A 22,077-nucleotide genomic window follows, 5' to 3' on the forward strand; every position below is an offset into this window, starting at 1 on the left:
GATTATTTAATGAAATTACAGCCGTTACATAATTTGTCAAGTTATAAATGTTTATAAGGATAATATATTTAATAAAAAATGTATAAGTTTATGTATATGTATGTGTGTTTATATATCATTTTGTTTAAATTACTTTGAGTTGGAGTAGATACTAAGTACTGATACGTTGTAATGAGAAATAATAATGTGACACCTGAAACTTAAATCGAAGTTGGAGACTGCGCAACTGCGCATGTGGTTTTTTAATTTTGTTTTTCAAATATGTATGTATGATATATGTACTAATCCAATGAAAAAAGTACGATAATATTAATAGCAGACTGGATTTTCAACATTATTTTTATAAAAATGTTTAAATTCATTAATGAAAATTTATTATGGGTGTAAATGTAGCAGGCATAAGAAAATTTTTTAATTACATATAAAAAAATTAAATAATTAAAACAATAAAATTTGAAAAAATGCATGTACTGATTTCTTAATTTTCTAAACTTGCATTTATTTATTTTTATTTTATTATTTTAAAATTTTCAAAATTGTCACATGTCAGGTCACTTTATTGTTTTAAATTTATTTTACTATAAACAAGAAATACTCTATAATTTTTCTGCGTACATATTATTTTCTACCAATTCTTCAATAAAATTATAATTTATTATTTTTTGAAAAGGTCTAATAGGGATTAATAATAAGACAGTATTTTTTCATTTCAATTGAGCTTTATTTATCTCGTGTGTATGTAATATTTATAGCTGTTGGCTATAATAAGTACATAATGGTGTACATTTTAACTACCCCCATAAATAATCGTCTTCTGACTTAGGGGCTGTTGATATGCACTGATACAATTGGTTATATATATGCGTGCATTTATAGTCATCGCAGCAAGGCGATCCCCTCTTCAAATTTTTATCACACTGTAACCAAATAAAGTAATTGAAAATATTGATTTTACAACCAAACATTTCGCTGATAGTATTTTTTCTTTTCAGAAATCAGTAGTTATAATGAATGTAAGTAAATGAATCTACACTGATAGAAAATTTATATTGACTCAAGAAATACTTTCTTGAACCAAGAATTTATTTTTGAAAAGAGCCAATTATCTTGTTTCAAGAAACCTTGTGTTGATTTAAATTTTTTTGGCTCTAAAGATTTTATGTCTTTGTCGGATAACTCTTGTGTCTCGACCCGAAACAATATTAATTCAATCAATACTATCAAAGTCTTTAAGCAAGACCACTTGTCTTCAACTAAAAGTGTTGCATGATTGTTTTAAGAAGTTTGAAGTTTTGGTTCAAGTAGTAATGTTTTGATGGAAGTTATTTTCAAAGTAATGAAAAACAATAATTTATTAAAATTAATTCTTGCTTTAACTTATCTGAAGTAAATAAATGTAGTCCTAAAAAATTCTTTTATAATTTTTACTTTTTAACATAAAATAAAGTTATTTTTTAAAGCCGATCAAATCAATATCTTGATTTAAAACTCAAACAAAGAATTTCTTCCTTCATCTAAGAATTTTGATTTGTTGATTCAAGAATTTATTTCTTGAGTTAAAATAATTACAAATAGTGAAACAAGAATCACATTTTGAAGAAAAAATTTTTCTTGAATCAAGATGGTTTTTCTATTAATGTAAGATACAATTGTTTGTTCTATATATCATATAAACTCAATAATATGAACTACATAAAAAAAAAATTTTCAGGCCTATTATTATTTACAACTGGTAAATTTTCATGACTTTACTGTTGAAAAGAAATTTCATTGTGATATTGTAATTCACTTAAAAAATTATAGATTTTAAAAATTAAGTTTTTTCTACATACTCTACCGGACATCTTGCATCCTTCATATGTCTGCGCCAAAGTGACAGAAATGAAAAAAGTGAAGAAGATAAATAACTGGAGAAATTTCATTTCGAAATGACACGTTAAAGAGGTATCTGTAACAAAAAAGTTATACTATTCAAAAGTTGATGTTCCCCTTGTAGGAAAAAAATTTTTTACGACGGTACTTGTCTTGGCACAACATTGGGCTACCGAGCCTCGGTTTGCTAGACTTGGCCCAAGAGTTTGCAAATCCTCGACTACCGAGCCACGGTTTGATAGTTGCGACCTACCAGTCAATTTTCTATCAAATTTGTTCGAATTTGCTAATAATTATATTTCCATTTTAGTTCAAATAACTTTAAGCAGTAAATATCATGATTTTATATTATTTTAAAATTTCACATATCGTATAATTATAAGACAGCTAAATTAACAAATAATACTTAAAAGCCCACAGTTCTATGAATAGCCTTACAACCTAGTGGATACGAGACTTGCCTAGAAGCCAAGAAGAACCAGGTTTGAAACCCAGCAAGTGCAAAAAAAATTATTCCCAACGGTTTACTCGGTTACTCTATGTCCAAATTTACCTCAATATCTTACTATTACGCATATGATTACCAACATAGGTTTTTTTTTTCCAATTTATTTTTAATAAGTATATAACTGCATTATTATTGATCAAAAGCCTTGTTACAATATTGATATTCGATAATGGGACAATATTAATATGCATTTCCGGCACAATACTGGCACTCGATATTGGGCCAGGATAGAGTGTCAGGCCTGGGATGAAGTTATCATTCCGATACTCAAACGAGCTTGCGTTATATATATATATATATACGACGATAACTTCAATATAATTATTACAAATTTATAATTATTTTTTTTATTGTATCAAAAATTAGGAGTTGATGATCATTTGAATGTAATAAAATTATCAGTAGGAGTGCGCGAATAGTTCGAACTTACGATTCGATTCGCACACCCCTAGTTAACAACTATAATTCTAGGGTATAAAAAACTTTTACTTACAACCAAAACGAAGAAGTTGACAATACCAAGGAGATTTGAAGAGTGTCCGGGTATTGCCGAAAAGCTCTATTTATATTCATCGAAGTCATTGTAGATAACGCTGTAATTTGTTGACCTTCAAAATTATAATTTCAAGTATGGGGTAATGAGATTCTCGCTGAGCCAGCCCGATAAGTTCTCTAAGGACACAGCGCAGTCTGCTGGTGGATTCGGCAACTAACCCATACCATAATATACTTCTCAAACTTATATCATACTAGCGTACATACGTATTTCGCGTACAAGCGCGCGCGTGTCGTTTTTCATATATTTATTTTAATGTATATTTTTGGAATAGTTTTCCTTCACATATATTTCATCTAAATTTTATTGTAGGATATATTTTCTCAGCATATATTTTTTGAATTTCATATTTTCTTATCAACATACACCTTGATAGCCAGACTTTTTGATCAGAAAGTCGGTTTATTACACTGAAAAAAATGGACACTGCAAAAGAACGCAGTCCTGTAGGAATAACAGGACAAAATTTTATTGCAGCAAAAGGATTTTTTCTGTGAAATTCACACCATAAGAAACAAATTTCATGTTCAATTTTATTTTGCCAGTATAATAAAATTTCAAAATCTGAATTTGGCGAAAATCTACTGTCTCAACCTCTTTACAATCTTATAAGAAAATTGAAGGCAACTTTCCGTCAACTAATATTATGCATGCTTTTGCCACCAATCACTTAGAAAATTGTCATTAACTTGGCTATCAGGGGACGTAAATTTTTAATTATTGAAATAAAATATTTTTGCCAGTAGACCAGCATTTTTAGGCATCATAAAAGTTATTCTCACCCTAGTAAAAATAAACGAGGGCCGCCTCGTTTGTCATCTACCGTTAGCATAGATTCTAGCAACGCTAACGGGGTGCTAGCCAGTGCCTCGTTTCATTTTTACAAGGGTAATATTTTTAATAATAATATTTTTATCATAAAAATATATAGCCTCCAAACAGTGAATGTTTTGTATTACTTTATGCTACTAATAACTTGAGCAAAAAGATAATAAATATTTTAAGAACGTTTGCAGTATCGTTATAGTAATTGGTATATTTTAATTTTTTTTTTAATGCATACAAATAATTACAGATAATTGTTGATGACGCAATAGTTTACCTTAAACTAACCATGGCAGTACAATTATCAAATGTCATAATTGAGAACATAAAAAGTAATTATTATTTTAAAGACTTCCAATTATTTGATAGTAGAACGAAAGCAACGAATATTATATAAAAATAAAAAATAAAAAGTTAAATTATTTAAGTCTAAATGATAAGAAAATAATATTTTAGTTACTTAACTTCAAGGATACTAAAAAGCACTCATACTTATTTTACCGAACTGCGCAAAAAGAAAATTATGGAAAGTTTTGCTATGCATTATGGGAAAAGTTCCCCTAATGGTATAGGATATGTATCCATACTATTATTGTGATGGTTTCTATATATTATGGAGATGATTCTCATAAATATAGGAACTAATCCAATTGCATTAAGGTAACCATTCCTACAATATTTTGAAAATCGTTCTCATGCTATTATAGGATTGATTCCTATAATGCTATAGAAAGTATTCCTATAAATTATAAGAACCATTTCTATAATTAGAAGAACCACTCACTGATAGAAGTATTTATTTGATATTAATAAATACATTTATTTAAAACAGTTTTTCAGCTTCATTTGTCTGAAATAAGCATTTATTTGCCTCAAATATAGATTTAGTAAGGAGGTTCGACCGAATCCAATGTATAAAGGATTTTCCAACTTTAAGATTTGAAACTTAGTATATATGTAAAAAAGTACTTTATCTATGTATTCTCAAAATTTGAATATGATCCACTGTCTAGTTAAAAAAAAAAAAGATTTAAAAATGACGTTTTTAAAGTTCTTATACACAAGCTCTTATGGCGGACAAGCTCCCGTCATGACTTGTTCGATTATTTTAATTATTAACCTTCCAAGTTTAAGAAATAAAAAACCACATGCCATAAACTTTAATATTTTTGGAATATGATAAGATTTTAACAAGTTAGTGTTACCGTTGTAATTATTTAAATAATTCAAATTAAACTTTATTATTTAATCTCATTCATCAACAGAGATACATATTATTGAGAGTTTAGCAACGTCGCGGAAGCAGCTGAGAGAAAAAACGATAGAAATACATTAATAAGAGAGATGAGATTAGAAATAAATTTTTCCCACGTTAATTTGAATATCGATGTGTAAGAAGTTAGAAAGCGCTGTTGCCAAATCTTTTTATTAAATCATATGAGTCAAAAATAACCAAGTCATTCATTACTTTCTTTAATTAAATAAGTAATGAATATTAATTTATGGATTCGTTATGTTATTATAAATTAAAATAATGAATTTTCATAACTATTAGGAGAATTTAGCAAACAAAAAAATCCAAACACTACTTTGACTCACTAGTATCGGTCGAACTTCCTTAATAGTTAATAAATCTCATATTTGAGTGAACATCTCTGTGATTTTTTATTACAGCACCGCTTTCTGTTTACAATAACTTTCAGTATACTGTCTAGTGTAACAAATTTTAAATGTAATCAACAAAATATTGTTTTATAAATAAAAAAAAAGCTGAATATTTTTTAAATTAATTTCTTAAAATATTTTTTTTTTTTTATAATTCATCGTTTTGAAAAGAATCAAAAAATTATTCGATGTCAGCTAACATCATTATCATAAAAAATTAATGATAATGGAGCTTAGACAGGTCTTATATAAGAAATTGATATAATTAGATTTTAAATTTAAATTCGAAACTGCATTAATTTAAAAATATAATTCTTAATTCATAAATTAGATACTCATTTATTTTAAATGCTGTGATTTAATTTAATTAGTAGTAAATTGAGTTTCATAATTCTCTAGGCGGCTTAATTCAAGTTTACATTCATTAGGATGTATCATTGTTCTAATTTCATTTCAAACAAAGTATGGAATTTTAAAATCCAATTGGCCAGTTAAAATTAAAATCATCTATTTTTTAATATGGCGCGAACAATTCATTTTTATGAAATTTCTAATTAAATATTTTAAATTAAATTTAGTATTGAATTTAAAAAACTGCAGTAAGTTAAAGAAAAAAACTTAATTTATCGACAAGTTTTAATGTAATTAATATATTTTCTTACAAATTATTTAACTATTAAAAAATTACAAAAAATGTTTATATTATAATGGAATGTTAAGTATATTGATTTAAAGAAACTTAATTTTTTCACTTAGTACAAAAATACCAGCAATAAAAGTACAAAGACTTAAAAATAAAAAATGACAATGTATAAAATGAGCTCATGCTTAAGTTGTGAGGTCGTATGAGTTTTAAATGCTGACATTAGTGATTACTTTGACAGATGAATTATAAGCGCTACTTTGATCCCTTCTCAGTAAACTCTGAGGCTTATTGCTAAAAATTGTGACACTTGATTTGTCATGTAAATTAGAAATTACGCTTAACATTTATTTAAAGATTTGTATTTTATTTATTTATTTATTATGAAGTATTTATTTTATAAAAATGAAAATTGTTTATTTTTGTTTTTTAAACACAATCGAAATAATTAAATAATCTATTTTAAAAAATAACGTAGGAAAAAATATTATAAATATTAAGTAGCTTTGAAATAATCATCGTTGCGCGTTGTATAAATATGACCTTCTGACGCCAGGAATTCTAAAATTCCATCAACTTTAGATTTTAAATTACCAGGTACCTGTGATTTTAAATCACCGCGTTCAATACCATTTTCAGTATCATTTCTTTTAATTATTTTATAAATAACTTTCTGTTCGTTGGTTAAACCATGACAGACATCATCATCTTCGTCGTCATTGTTACCAGTTGGCATTTCAACTTTGCCGCCTTGTAAACAATTATTTGAATTTTTCATCCTTATAGCAATCAAAGTAACTTCTAGCAAATGAGAAAATACTTCAGCATATTTTTTAACAGGCAGTATTTTCATGACAAATATATGAGTCGTCATGTCAGCTCCTTGCTCTCGTAGAGTACCGTAAACTTTAGCATAACAATCTTTTGTTATCCCTTCAGGAACAACACTTTCAGCTTCTAACCATTTGTATGCCATTATTTTACCTTAAAAAAAATTAATTTCATGGTAATTAAAGCAGTTACAATAATTATAGATTAATTTTGTTATAAAGAATGATCGAGAAATTACCAGTTTCATCTTCAAGTTCATATCCTATTTTAGTTGTTTGTGACTGGATGTCTTTAACAACAGCAACAATACAAACGACGTTGACGTTTGTTCCCCAGATGGTTTTAGATTTTTTTGAACTTTTAATGAGGTGACCGATCATCATGGGCACGACATTATTGCTACGTTTTGCTTCTCCACGATCAGCTTGAGGAGCTATTGTGCTGTAGCTTTCGTCCATGAAACCACCGCCGCCTTCGCCCTCATTTCTTGACTGATCCCACATTATTACGATGTTTTATTTATTTATGCACAGTCACTTCAATAATAATTTATTAGTATTCTAAGTACTCAAGTATATTAGAACTTTATTTTGTATGATACTAATAATAAATGGCGGTAATTAAATTATTGAAATAAAATGTGCCGATGGGTTAGATGGTAAATTGAAACAAAAACGTGATCAACAGTCACCAGCTGATAAGTACGCGGGAAAAATTATTTTATTCATGACAGTGCTACCAATGGTTAGCTTGTAAAATGGCAACATTGAGGCGTCTAAGTAGCGAGTAAGTTTTTCGAAGACGGTGCGTTATGTCTTATTGATTAAATTGGATTCTATTAGACCAACAGGTGATATTAGAAAAAGATAGAGTATATATATATATATATAGTTATAATTTAAATCCTCACTGGAAAAAGTCTATGAGTATGAATGTATAAGACATCAAATTTAAATTTGTAAATAAACAGAGTAAATAATTTAAAAAATAATATTCATAAAAAATCCACTTATTAATTTAAAAATTTTTTAAATGCGCATTTTTTTTTAATTTTATTTTATCAATTATTTACTCTATTTATTAATAATTTTAAATTTTTCTGATGTCTGCTAGATTTAAATTCACAAAAGTCTTTTATCATATAAAAAATAACAAACAAGTTTATTATTTACCGACATTTTAAAATCAAATTTTTTTTCGGAAAAATTATTGTTAGTTTATGTTAAGTAATTAATCATAAATAATGATAGTAATAATTTTAAAAAACTTTTTTACTTCTGTCAATCAATTTAATAATTTTAAAAAATTAGTTAATAAGTTGAGGCGGCATCCAGATGTAAAACTGTATCATCGGGATCTGTATTATCGATACATCTGTGTCATAAGCATCCGTCCGTAGTAAATGAAAATGACCCGCACGCATGCGCAAAAAACAAGCAGCAAAAATGAGTGCCCCGTGACAGCACGGGAATGTGCCTATAGCCACTTTCATTGCGTGTATTGTGTATCGAACAAAAAAAAAAATTAACGGACAATAAAACACGTAAACTGGCATTGTTAAAATTTCTCCAGCACAATACCCAGAGTTAAACTCAATAAGTTATAATAAACATTAAAGAACATATATTTATATATAATAATATTTATATAAGTACCTACGTCTTGTGTTATAGATTGTAAAACCTAAAAATAATTTGACAATCGTGGAGTTGAATAATCAGTGCGTGGTGTTGCTGTTGTTAATTTTATTAAACAACAATTGTATCATCACAGTTATATTATGTCGCAGTTTTATTTATCATCGTGTAATGGGGACTCTTGCGCAATTAACTGACATCAACAGTGACATCGTCAATGCAATACCATTCGCAATGAATTCGCTATGATAATTATGATACAATAACCTATAACTTGAAGTTTTTTTTTGTTATTCTAATCAGAAAAAATTTCGTTACTTGTCAGCTAACGAAACGTTTGCTTATACTCATACTCAGTCGTTAGCTGTCTACATACTTATTTATATATATATATACGTATATATATATATATAGATATAAATATACATTGGCTTATATATATATATATATACATTATATATATATATATATCTATGGTGTGTCACGTGAAATTGTCATCATCGACGTCCTCGTCGTCGCTGTCCATGTATAATTTTAATTCATCATTTTTCAAAAATTACTCAAAATTAGAATCGATAGCTTACAAAAATTATATTCGTCCATTTCATTGAAATTCAATGAAAATATTAGGACAATATTTAAATTTTGTTTTATAACTTTATTTTAATTAACTTGGATTTCATTTTATAGTAAGTTGATGCATCAATTTTTATTTATTTATTAGCTAATTATCTTTGATTGAATAAATATGAGTTGGAAAACAACATAATTTTAACTGGGCGTTGTTTTATTAAAGTACATTTATTTTTACAGAGTTTAGTATTTAAAATTTTTAATTTAAAAATTTTTTTTTTCAGATTTGATTGTTTGAATTTGAGTCTATGGTGGTTTTGTTGAGGAAATAAGGAAGAGAAATTATAAAATAAAATAATAAGAAAACGATGTCTCAGTTGAATATAAGCAGCGGAAAACGCGGCAGAGGTGTTGCAAGTACTTCAGCAGCAGCAGTGTCTGCGTCAAACAGCTCGACGGACTTAGCCAGTCTCTTTGAATGCCCGGTCTGCTTTGAATATGTTTTACCTCCTATTTTACAGTGTCAGAGTGGTCATTTGGTTTGCAGTAATTGTAGACCTAAATTAACTTGCTGTCCTACCTGTCGAGGTCCACTAGGTCAGTTTATAAATTGTCACCTGGCAACGCCAGTAGCAATCTTGTCAAAATCTGTAATAAATATATTTTTCACTATAGCTGCATCGGAAGTTTAAATTCCCGCCCTCTTTAGAGGGAAGAAAGTCGTTCTTTTCTTTTATGAGAAAACAAATGATAAAAATTAGCACATGTGCCGTTCTTCCCGTCAACAGAGGCAAGAAATTAAATTTTCTGATGCAGGTGTGGTGAAAAATCGTATACACACCAGAGAGGAAAGACATTCCAATCCACGTGTTTGCCACTTACCCCTTCGGCTCGGGTAGGCAACTACATGCGGGTTGGAATGTCAAACTTTCCTCCCTAGGTGTGTAATAGACTACTTTATGACGCTCAAAACTTGATCAAGATTGCTAATGTGTTAAAAATTAATTTTACTTCATCAGTTTAAACTTTAATTTCAATACTACGACATTTTTATTTTCAATGATTAATTAAAATAATACTTGTAATTAAAAATAAAAGTACTTAGGGTATTGCTCAGTTATTAATGTCTAAAACTATGATAAAATAAATTGTATATATATTTCAGGTAATATTCGTAATCTTGCGATGGAAAAAGTTGCAAGTAATGTAATGTTCCCGTGCAAGTATTCGACGAGCGGTTGCACAGTTTCGATGGTGCATATAGAAAAACCAGACCACGAAGATGCGTGCGAATTCCGTCCTTACAGTTGTCCGTGTCCTGGTGCTTCATGCAAATGGCAAGGCTCGTTAGAGGAAGTCATGCCTCATCTTGTTATGAGTCATAAAAGTATTACTACATTACAAGGTGACTCATCGATTTATTAACTATTTATTTTATTGATTTGTTCTGAAGATTTGACAATTTTTTTTTTTTTTTTTTTTTTTTTCATATTTTATTAGGTGAAGATATTGTATTTTTGGCTACTGATATTAATCTTCCTGGTGCTGTTGACTGGGTTATGATGCAGTCATGTTTTGGTCATCATTTTATGCTTGTACTAGAGAAACAAGAAAAATATGATGGTCATCAACAATTTTTTGCTATTGCGCAGTTAATTGGATCTCGTAAACAAGCTGAAAATTTTTCATACAGGTAATTTTTTTATATTTTTTATTCAACACAAATAAGTTTAACAGGATTCAATTTATTTCTTATTTGTAATTTTTTGACAACTCAGAATCTAACGGGATTAGAAGAAAAAAGCTGAGACTTTTTTTTAGAGAATTTAATTCTCTACAAATTTGTCTCAGTAAATTTCTGTCGTATCTTCGATAGTTTAGCCAGTAATTGTAATTTATATGTAAATTACCGGAAACATGAATCGAGTAAGATATTTATTATAAATTAATAATTTGTATTTTTATGATGTAGATTGGAATTGAATGGAAATCGGCGACGATTGACCTGGGAAGCAATGCCAAGATCGATTCACGAAGGTGTCTGCTGTGCGATACTCGCATCTGACTGTCTCGTTTTTGATACATCAATAGCGCGGCGTTTTGCGGACAACGGTAATTTAGCAATCAACGTTACGATATCCATGGTATAAATAAAATAAAAAGAAAAACTTTTAAATCTCTCAGTAACAATAATAAGCGTTTAAACTTTAGTAAGAAAAACATTGAATCGAAAAATGGAAATCGATAAATTAATCATTATATTTCATACTTTTTCATCTAATACAATACTGTATTACAGCAGTAAATTATCTACATGGTTGCGGACGATTTGTTTTTCATCAAATTTAAAATTTAAAAATACTTATATTCCCAGCGACCGAATGATCATTTTCTAAAATTTCATATTTATTATAAATTTCGACTCAGTTTTAATCTTTGAATATTTAAAATAAGCTGTCCTAAGTTCTCCTGAAGAACAACGAACTTGTGTGTAAATTAAAATTAATTAATTTTTAATAAATTATTAACTTTATTAGACTTATTACTAATTATTATTACTGTGAGTGTTGCTGATAAAAGTCTAGACTGAATTGTACATTGTGGTTACAATAATACCAATAGTGATAGTCTATTATTATAATTATTATTATTATTATTATTATTATTATTATTATTACTATTATTATTATTATCATTATTATTATTATTTTTATTGTCATGAATAATTACCATAATAATAAATAATTATGAGGACTCTGGAACAAAAAAAAATTTTAACTGAAATTTAAAATATAATTTCATTTTAATTATTAATTAATTAGATTAGAAAGTAATTAAAAATAAAAAAAAAAATTTAATTTATGTGAGATGTCTATTAGTGATTCTTTAATTAAAGTTAATTTGTTAATTAAGTTAATTAAGTATTTTAATAATTTAAAACAAACCACAAGTTTCTCAGCATTATAAATAAATTGTAATACATGAAATTAATATCATTACTTTTGTTTCAATTGATTGTAGTTTTAGGTACGATGTGATAAATATAAATTATTAGCTAATTACAATTTCACCACCCACTAAAATAGTTTATATACATAACTTACTGTAATGTCTAATAGTTTTTTTAGTTTATCATTATTAATTAATTAATTGATAAATATTAATTTTAACATTTTGTTAATTATTCACCAGTTGATGTTAATTATAAATTAATAATCATTAAATATATGTTCATAGTATTTTATAATTGTCACACAATTAATCTCTAATCCATTTTAGTTGATTATTATAATTATAATTATTATTATTAATTAATTTATAATTTATATAAAAAATAAAGTAAAATAAAAGGTTGTAAAGACAAATATATGCATCAACATTGATTTATTTTTTTTCGTAATAATTTATTTTACTGCCATATGAATTATTAATAATTACGCTGTAAAAATAGGAAGTGAAGTTGGAATAATCACCGATTTTATTTAAATTCGAATTCACTTGAGTTCTGGAGTTTAAAAAAGAATCATTCCGCATTCGGGGTAAATCGGGAGTCTGTGTTTCTACCGGAGTCATCTGGAATATTTAAATCCGATTCGGAGTTTTAATATTAAAATGAACTTCCTTCCAGAGTGAATTTTACTCTAAGGGGTTAAATAAATACTCCGCATTCACTTTGCAAATTTTTTTCAGCGAGCCATAAAAATATAAATTTTTCAAATTAATCATCAATTAAAAATACAAAATACCAAAAAATAAATTAAATAATTATCTAAGATTATTTTAAATCTGGCGGTGAAAATATTAAGATAATTAATTATACATTGACAGAACTGATAAAGTATGAGTAATTGTTACGTAAATAATAAGAGTGTGAATGTAGCAAATATGAGATAATTTATGTTTTAAATAAATAATCAAAATAATGAAATTAAAAAAAATATGCGTACTGATGTTTCAAATATTTAAATTCGAATTTTTAAATTTCCATTCTTTTTACATTTCATTTATTTATTTACTCACAAATAAAAATAATTGACAATTGTCAGCTCCATTCACACTCATAATAATAAATGAGTGAATGTAGATGAGAGTGAATGTAGCAGACATCAGACATAAATAAATTAATTAATTGAAATAGTGAAATTAAAAAAAATACGCGTATTAATTTTTCATTGATTTAAAAACGCATTTTAAAATTTTTATTTTACTTACATTTTATTTATTTATTCAAAAATTTTTAAAATTGACACTTGTCAATTACATTCACACTCATGAACGTAGCAGATACAAGACAATTCATATTTTAAGTAAATAATTTAAATAGTGACATTTAAAAAAATGCGCGCACTGATTTTCTAATTATTTAAATTTTTATTCTTTTAACATTTTATTTGGTTATTTACTTACAAATAAATATAATTGACAATTGTAAGCTCTATTCACACTCACAAAAATAATTGGTCAATTCTCATGTAGAGAATAATTCGCGCCAATGAAAACGCCGGATAATAAATGGCGGCAATAATCGGACCAATCTGGTGAGCAAAAATAACCCATTCTGTGTAAGACAAAATATATATTATATATATGTATATATAGCTATTTGCAGACTGGTAGCTGGTAGGTGAACTGGCTGGTGGTTATGAAAAGGCAGGAAATCAAGATGGCATCCAAAGAGAGTACGAGTATCGTGTCAAAGAACCAGCACGATGTCAATAGTGATTCCAAACAATACGTCAATCAGTTTATTACCGATAAAGTTATATTTAAAAAGACAGAGTTACACAGCGTGTTTATAAATGACATAAATAATAAGTGTGTTAGTGATGATTTGAATGTTAATAATAACAGTGTAATAACATCTTTGTCGAGCGGGACGCCCACGGAATTAACATTGGCGTCATCAACAACCAGACTATTTGCCTCTCAACGCAATGACACTGGATTTATAAATTCTTCTCATTGTAATTCACAGTACAATTATAACCATAGTGTTGATGGGGACCCAGATCAGGCTGCTGGGACTGTCAACTTGGCTTTAATGCCCCGCTTTGATTCATCATCACGCAACATCATGTCCGGTAATAGGAATGTTAAGGACGCAAATATATCTACGTCCCTTTCGCGTGCTAATGCTGCTAGTACCGATTCTGATGGTAACTTTGTTTTTTTTTTCTCATTTTTTATCATCCGCTTTTTACTCGAGTGTTTAATTATTTATCTACGAGCTTAATATTTTATTTTTTAAAATAATTAGTTTTTATTATTGTTGATAATTACTGGTATAAAATTAGCTTTATTGTTGTCTATTCAAGTCACCGAGCAGAGAATTAATTTTTTTTTATTTTCTTAGAGTTGAGTTGTGGCAGAGAACCCGTCAAGTCGACGCGAGACATCATCAATATACATGTGAGTAATAAAATAATTATTTGCTAATTTAGTTGTGCAAGGAATTGAACAAAAAAAAAAATGAATAAATGTTTTTTTGTGGTTGCAGGTTGACACGACTTTTGACGAGCCGATGCCGGATAATATTCCTGGTGGGGAAATAACTGGAGCTAAATTAATTGAAAACGAGTGTGGAAATGTGTTGAGTAAAACTCCGCAGCTTGGGGAAAGTCCGCACAGTAGCGGCAATAATATACTGACTAGTCCGCGTAGTCCGGATTACCCATCGCGAGTGCCAGCTAATCCTCTCAGTCCAGACACGACTTTCATTGCGACAGATAATGCAGTGATAAGAGCACCAGTTTCAATGGATACCGCTAAATATCCAGTAAATGATAATGAATCATCAATAAAAAAAACTACAGATCAGTCGTCAGTAGACGCTGAGTTGGATATTAAAATAAACGAAAGCCTGCCAATTAAAATTGAGAGTGAAATAAAAACAGAACCGCCTGATATATCAATTGGTATTGATGACAAGTCTGTTAAAATAAAAGTCGACTCAACTTGTCCGAGTGTAAATGAACCTTCTCGACCACCTGTATCGTCATCGCCGACCTCGACCACTACTGCCGAAAAAACTTCAACCAGCAATGAAAAACGAAGCCGTGACTACAATGGGAGTAGTGACAGGCATCGGTGCTCGCGTTGTTACAAACGCAGTAAAATAAAACGTGCGAGTATCGGGGTACAGTGTCGACGTGATCGCAGTGCTCCATTGCAGCCTCAACGCGGGACCGGCAAAGAGTCAGCGTCTCAGTTGACCAATCCGGCTAACGTTAATTTGCGTCTGCATTTGGAGACCAAGAGCTACAAGTTGCTGAGCCAGTCTCCGGCGGTTATTAAGTACAGCGAGCAGTTGGAAGGGTTGAAGTACCGGAGGTTCATTCACATAGAGCCGTATCCAAATGGTGGTGCCACTGTTGTCCATATGTATCAAGACGAGATTGACGGACTGCCGAAGGAGCAGATGGACGAACTGACTCAAGAGTTTTTTAAAGTTGTCTTTGGTGAAGACGATAACGGAAACGCGTATCATGTAATGGGTATTGTCCACAACTCAGCGGCTTACTTGCCAGATTTGTTGGATCACATGGCTTATAATTATCCAACACTTACGGTTAAGAATGGCGTGCTGGGACGTAACAGTGACATTGAAACGACAACAATGTTACAGTACAAAGAACAAGTGTACAAAGCGTACAATAATGGTACTGTAAGATACGGACCGCTGCACCAGATAAGTTTAGTTGGAACTGTCCATGAAGAAGTCGGTGGTTACTTTCCAGATCTACTGAGACGATTGGAAGAAAACCCTTTCCTAAGATTGACGATGCCTTGGGGCGCCATGTCTGTTGTCCAAATGGAAACCCCTCAGGAGTCCAATGACGGTCCTATTCTCTGGATTCGTCCGGGTGAGCAGCTGGTACCCACTGCTGATATCAATAAGAGTCCTTGTAAAAGACGTAGAACGGGAATAAATGAGCTGAGAAATTTACAGTACCTGCCCCGTTTGAGTGAAGCAAGAGAGTACATGTTTGAAGATCGTACCCGTGCTCACGCTGATCATGTTGGCCATGGGCTGGACCGAATGACAACTGCTGCAGTTGGTGTTCTCAAGGCCATACATGGTGGTCAACCGTCCGAGTACAATAGAATAACAAAAGACGTCGTTGCGTTTTACGCTGGTGATTTTCCGGAGTTGGTTGAAAAATTACAACTTGATTTACACGAACCTCCGATATCACAGTGCGTTCAGTGGATTGAAGACGCTAAACTTAATCAATTAAGACGACAGGGTATTCGTTACGCGCGAATAAATTTGTATGATAATGATATATATTTTTTACCGAGAAATATTATACATCAGTTCCGTACAGTATCTGCGGTGTCGAGTATTGCCTGGCACGTTAGATTACGACAGTATTACCCGGACGCTGCGGTAAATGCTATTACCAGACATGGCCGCACGATACCGGAGAACTCGAATCATTTTAAAGAGAAAGATTTGTCGGGAGTGCTGGTTGATGAGCAGAAAGAGAACGCTGACCGACAGCACATGGCTGAGAAAAAGGCTAAAGAACGGGCTGCTGAGTACCAGGGCAATTTGAAAAAATCTGAACATGGAAGGAAACGTAAAGATGACCGGGACAAGAGTCGCGATCGTCGTCAGCAGGATTCACGTTGTAAGAGGAAAGAGCGCAGGAGTTCGACTAGTAAATTGGATAAAAGTAAAGGTGATATTACTGGCAAGAGGAAGTCGAGCGATGATGACAGAAGGTCGAGTAAGAAACACGAGGACCGGCATCGGAGACGGAGATCGCTCAGCAAGTCGCGCAGACGGAGCTCCTCGGTTAGTCACTCGAGTTCGTCTGACAAGAAGAAAAAGGAGGAGAGGTCCAGCTCAAATACGTTGGTCGTAAAGCGCGAGGAGCCCAATCAAGTCAAGCCTTGTTTAACGGAACAGCAGCAAGTTAATGTTGTTGAAAATCAGGATAACATTCTTCCAGTTGAAAGATGTTCCGAGTGTGCTGAAGATCTACCGGTGAGACTGGACGATGAGACTGTTGGGGCAAGACAGTTGGCGGGAAAAGTGTATGCGACTGAAGTTGTTGATAAGGCTTTGGAAATCGCGGTTTATAAATCTAAAACTGACGTTGATGAAGTCTGCCAGTCTCTGAGGGACGGAGTTGCGGAAGCTTCGAAAGAAGTCCTTGAGAAAATAAAAAAAGAGTGCTACGAATTGGCCGTTAAGACTTACGAGGAGAAGAACAGTAAGTTTGAAGAATTGTGGCGACTGCTGGAGACCGAAACGATCGGGGCTTTTACGTCAGAAATGGAGTGCGCTACAGAAAACGCTGTCAAGGCGTTGATTGAAATGGCCGAGGAAGAGGCTAAAGAACGTGCTAAAGACGCTGCGGAGGTCACCCAACCCATGGCAGTAGAAACTCCTGTCGTTGAAGAACCTAAAGAAGTTTCCGTAGCTCCAGTTGCCAGCGCCGAGTGGAGCCACCGCGAGTCTCCCAAATCTCCGAAAGAGCACAGATCATCCAAGAGTTCAGAGAGCTCACGAAAATATAAAGACAGAGATTCCCGAGACCGGCATAAAGAACGCAGGGACCGCGACCGCCGTGACCGCGACAAGGACCGTGAGCACAAGCGAAAAAGTCCAAGCAAGTCTGATCATCGCGATACCGAATCAAACAAACCGCATGCCACTTCGTCCTCTTCGTCGCCTTCTTCTTCGTCCAGTTCCTCAACAAAGCCGAGCAAAGACGAGCCCAGATCTTCGTCCTCTTCCGACAAAACCAAACGTGACTCTCATCGTAATGAAAAAGATTATCACCGAAAAAGCTCATCATCTTCCTCACACAGAGATGAGTCCAAACGTTCATCGACTTCCAGCTCGAGTTATAAAAGAAAAGCAACCAGCAGTAGCAGTTCCAGCCAAGTCCACAAAGATTCTAAACGAATTTGTACTGAGTCTATTAGTCAGACTAGCAGTAATACTTCAACTACTATTTCTAATACTAATATTAATATTGGCACCAGTACCAGTACTTGTTCATCAACATTATTGTCTTCAACGACTTTGTCTCTGTCTTCTTCTTTAACAAATGAACAAACTCCAAGTGCTAGTGCTAGTGGTAGTTGTAGCGGTGGTGGAGATGTTGGTTCTAATGCGACGTGAATCCTTAGCTACTTAACAAAGTGTTTAGTACAATAATAAATATTTTAAATAGTAGCTTTTGAGTTTATTAAACTTTAATTACTATTATTTAAACATAAAATGTTTACTGTGGAAATTATTAGTATATTACACACCTAGGGAGGAAAGTAGGACATTTCTCCGTAGTGTGTATGCAATTTTTCACCAGACCTGCACCTGAAAGTTCAAGTTTTACCCTCCGTTTGTGGGAAGAAGGTACATGCGGTAATTTTTATCGTTTGTTTTCTCATAAAAGGAAAGAACAACTTTCTTCCATCTAAACAGGGCGGGAATTTAAACTTCCGGTGTTGATCTGGTGAAAAATAATTAACATGTGTGTTATTGTTGAACAATAACGATTACTAATTTCAGTTTAAATTTACACATTTATTTATCAATGATAAGTATGATAAAATACATTTTATTATTATTATTATTATTATTATTATTATTATTATTATTATTATTATTATTATTATTATTATTATTATTATTATTATTATTATTATTATTATTATTATTATTATTGTTCTTGTAAATATTTAATTCAGAGGTCCGTGTGAAAATTGAGTGAATTTAATTATTAAGCTAAATTTAAAAATTCATTAAAAAATTTCATAGAAAAAAAAAAGAAATTATTATTATTATTTATTAACGTGAGATTGGTATTAAAGTGATAAATATAATTATTAATTATTATTAAAAATAAAAATGTTTATATTAATAATTTCAACTTATGATAAATATTTTTATTTATAATTAAATATTTATTTGCTTTATTAATAATTTGGTAATTATAAAAAAAATGTATACGGTTTATTTATTAATTTATGTATAATTTATCCTGATGGCCATTTGCCTTGAAAGTATACCCTAGTAAATAAGTTTAACAATTACTGATAAATTATAAATTAATTGTACGTTTTATATTAATAGTTGACACTTATTTGGTAATTATTATTTTGTAAACGTTTAAAGTTTATGCAATGATATTAATTAATTATATTTTATTGAGTATTTTTATTTAATAATTGCTCATTAATTTTATATATTTACTTCCGGTTTATAACTGTAACTACAACTATTTTTCAGAGGCTTTATTACTATTAATTAATTAATTAACTATTAAAACTTAATTTAGTATGACGCGAGTTTAATTATTGATCATTAATTTTAATGAATAAAAATATAAATAATCAAAACAATTAAAATTGTATACGTTTTATAAAAAAAGTTATCAAAGCAAACTATCAAAATTTATTTAGTTTTATTTTTTTAGTTGAAATTAATGATCGATTGCAAATAAAAAAGTAGTTTGTATATTTAAATTATAATTATTTAAATAAAACGAAACAGTACAATTTATGACATATATATAGATATATATATATATTCATCTAAATATATTTTAGTCCAAATCTAATAATAGGGATTTTACTTGAAAACTTTATAATCTGATTAAAAAAAAAAAAAATTATACAAGTTGTAAGAAGAATTAAAATTAAATTGTGAAAATAATTTGAATTTTAATGGATTACTAGTTAAAAATAAATTTGAAAAATTTTATTTGCTCAATTCTTTCAAGTCAATAAATTTAATTTTGGCCAGAATTATAATTGTTGGCAATTTAATTTAACAAATTAATTAAATTTGTGTATAAATTCAAGTTGAATGTCCCACTTGCAGACCATTAGATTTAAAAAACGTAATTAAAAATCCCTTAAATATTATTATTATTATTATTATTATTATTATTATTATTATTATTATTATTATTATTAATGAGCAATTAAAATCGACAAAATAAGAGAAAAAAAATATAAATATATATAAGCATAAAAATACACGCACCAACTAAGTTTTTAATTAAAAAAAAAATTGAATAAAAAATTATGATTTAAGATTTTGACTAAAAAATAATTAATATAACAATTGTTATCAATAAATATTAATTATTAGTTCGAATTAAGTATATTAATGTAGATACATATATTTGCACCTGTAATACATTCAGTAATAATTGATTAATTATAAGATTTAAAAAAAGAGAAGAAATGAGCGCGAATAAGATTTAAAAAAATAATTATCAATTGGAATTGAATTAGCGTGTATATTTTGTAAATATAATTGATAATCATAATTAATATAATCATAGATTACGATGTTGAATACCCGTATAAATAAATAAATATATATATTAATGAAAAAAAAATAAATATATATATATATATATAAATATATATAAATATAAGAAAGTAGACGCGAAACTTGAATATTAAAATAAAGAGATATATATTATTGGAAAATAAGCGCACCGACGCAACTTCTTGCTTGATTATTTTTTATTTAATTACTTAAATTACTTTATTACTAATATCACTTTACTTCATTTAATTGTTAATTTAGTTTTTTTTCTTGATAGAAAGTATGCTGGATAATTAATATTTGAAGTAATAAATATATACACGACGTTGAGATAAATGTGGATCTACGTGTTGTGTTATTATTATAATTATTATAAATATAATAATAAAAATGATGATAATTTATAATTAATAAGATATATAGAGATTGTAAGTAGTTTTACATATTGTACCCCCCTTCAACACACATATGTAGATGACTCGCATTCCAACATCTAAGTTTTTAATGAAAACAAATAAAAATATAAATTACTTTTATCATATATTTATTGGCTTAGTTTATTTATATTTAATACTTACCTTACACATTTTTTGTGATACTGAAAGTAGCTGACATCTGAAAGTTTTAAATATTTATTTAAAAATAACAAGCTATCGCTGTCAATCATTTTAAAATGTACGCAACAATTATGACTGAAGTAAGAAGAAATCTGAAGTAAGTATTTTCAGATTTTTTTAAATAAATCATTTACAAAAAAATGATCAAAAATTATTAGACGTCGGCTAACTTGAGTATTGCAGAATTAATTTTTTAAAATATGATACTGAAATTAGCTACGTCTAATAGTTTTCAGATTGTTGTAAAAATGATAAATTATAGAAAGAAAAATTTAAAAAATGGCACCTATAGTTTTTTAAATTTTCTACATGTGCATGTGTTTAGTTTTTTTTTATTTTTTTTTATTTTTTATATACTAAGTTCATTTATTTTTTTAAATCCGTAAATTTATCGTTTGCTATTTTCAGCGTAACTTTAAAAATTCGATTGATTGATTGATTTAAAAATTAGCTGGGGCGTAGAACCCGAGTCAGTCCCAGGTAGGACACTTGCATTTGTGACATCTATAAGATATCAGTTTTTAGGCTACTTTTTGACTTGTCAATAAGACATCAATATGTTGACAAAACGATCAAAAATTTATGTCACCGAAAAAATACCTACTTAAAAGACTTAAAACAAGTGACGACAAAAAGTTAATTACAAATAGTGGTAAAAAAGTCATCTAAACGATTTTTCAATTGACATGAGACAGGAAAAACAATACAAATTTTTTCTGTCTCCGGAACCAACATTTGCATGTCGTATTCATACCAAAAAAGATGATTTTGAGACAAAAAAAAATTTGTCTTGTCCTTTTAAAAGACATCCTAAAGTTGACTCTGCGCTACTTGGAGTGTGACAACTTTACTCAGAATTCAAAAACAACTTTACTCAATAGCTCATTCACACCACTGTAAAGTTTTTTTGAAACATTTTAAAAAATATTGAATGAAAAAATTAAGAAGTCGCGCTGCGTGTGTTAGTTTTTACAACTGACTTAAAGTTTTCTTGGTTACCATCCGAGTGGAGAAATTCTCATCATCAAAAGTAACCTCTTATTAATTC

The 22,077-nt window shown here is 29.5% G+C and overlaps 3 protein-coding genes and 1 long non-coding RNA gene across 4 annotated transcripts; 2 read left to right on the top strand and 2 right to left on the bottom strand.

Annotated features, from left to right (window-relative positions):
• Positions 1-705: 705 nt before the first annotated feature.
• On the bottom strand, positions 706-2,977 carry LOC106693856 (uncharacterized). Its single transcript, XR_001345273.2, has 3 exons — positions 2,874-2,977; positions 1,833-1,948; positions 706-917 (listed from the first exon to the last, which is right to left on the bottom strand). It is a non-coding gene; the product is annotated as an uncharacterized LOC106693856 (long non-coding RNA).
• A 1,081-nt stretch (positions 2,978-4,058) lies between these two features.
• Positions 4,059-7,623, bottom strand: LOC103574425 (replication protein A 32 kDa subunit-B). Its single transcript, XM_008553870.3, has 2 exons — positions 7,139-7,623; positions 4,059-7,053 (listed from the first exon to the last, which is right to left on the bottom strand). Exons 1-2 carry the CDS (start codon positions 7,401-7,403, stop codon positions 6,566-6,568), a joined length of 753 nt encoding a protein of 250 aa, XP_008552092.1. The 5' UTR covers positions 7,404-7,623; the 3' UTR covers positions 4,059-6,565.
• A 745-nt stretch (positions 7,624-8,368) lies between these two features.
• On the top strand, positions 8,369-12,294 carry LOC103574424 (E3 ubiquitin-protein ligase SIAH1). Its single transcript, XM_008553869.2, has 5 exons — positions 8,369-9,226; positions 9,395-9,707; positions 10,276-10,515; positions 10,611-10,803; positions 11,083-12,294. The coding sequence occupies exons 2-5, from the start codon at positions 9,479-9,481 to the stop codon at positions 11,258-11,260; spliced, it is 840 nt and encodes a 279-aa protein (XP_008552091.1). The 5' UTR covers positions 8,369-9,226; positions 9,395-9,478; the 3' UTR covers positions 11,261-12,294.
• A 1,422-nt stretch (positions 12,295-13,716) lies between these two features.
• On the top strand, positions 13,717-18,929 carry LOC103574423 (uncharacterized). The gene is made up of 3 exons (XM_008553868.3): positions 13,717-14,266; positions 14,464-14,519; positions 14,608-18,929. Exons 1-3 carry the CDS (start codon positions 13,753-13,755, stop codon positions 18,247-18,249), a joined length of 4,212 nt encoding a protein of 1,403 aa, XP_008552090.1. The 5' UTR covers positions 13,717-13,752; the 3' UTR covers positions 18,250-18,929.
• Positions 18,930-22,077: the final 3,148 nt, after the last annotated feature.

This window comes from Microplitis demolitor, chromosome 7 (genome assembly GCF_026212275.2).
Source record: "Microplitis demolitor isolate Queensland-Clemson2020A chromosome 7, iyMicDemo2.1a, whole genome shotgun sequence".
Taxonomy (NCBI): Eukaryota; Metazoa; Arthropoda; class Insecta; order Hymenoptera; family Braconidae; genus Microplitis; species Microplitis demolitor.

What these genes read in the sequence shown, in the direction of transcription:
- LOC103574424 (XM_008553869.2), top strand. Translation starts at nt 9,479, where the DNA reads ATGTCTCAGTTGAATATAAGCAGCGGAAAACGCGGCAGAGGTGTTGCA. An exon ending in AAGTATTACTACATTACAAG is followed by an intron (nt 10,516 to 10,610) that starts GTGACTCATCGA and finishes ATATTTTATTAG; the next exon opens with GTGAAGATATTGTATTTTTG. An exon ending in GCTGAAAATTTTTCATACAG is followed by an intron (nt 10,804 to 11,082) that starts GTAATTTTTTTA and finishes TTTATGATGTAG; the next exon opens with ATTGGAATTGAATGGAAATC.
- LOC103574423 (XM_008553868.3), top strand. Translation starts at nt 13,753, where the DNA reads ATGAAAAGGCAGGAAATCAAGATGGCATCCAAAGAGAGTACGAGTATC. An exon ending in TGCTAGTACCGATTCTGATG is followed by an intron (nt 14,267 to 14,463) that starts GTAACTTTGTTT and finishes TTATTTTCTTAG; the next exon opens with AGTTGAGTTGTGGCAGAGAA. An exon ending in GAGACATCATCAATATACAT is followed by an intron (nt 14,520 to 14,607) that starts GTGAGTAATAAA and finishes TTGTGGTTGCAG; the next exon opens with GTTGACACGACTTTTGACGA.
- LOC103574425 (XM_008553870.3), bottom strand. Translation starts at nt 7,403, where the DNA reads ATGTGGGATCAGTCAAGAAATGAGGGCGAAGGCGGCGGTGGTTTCATG. An exon ending in TGAACTTGAAGATGAAACTG is followed by an intron (nt 7,054 to 7,138) that starts GTAATTTCTCGA and finishes ATTTTTTTTAAG; the next exon opens with GTAAAATAATGGCATACAAA.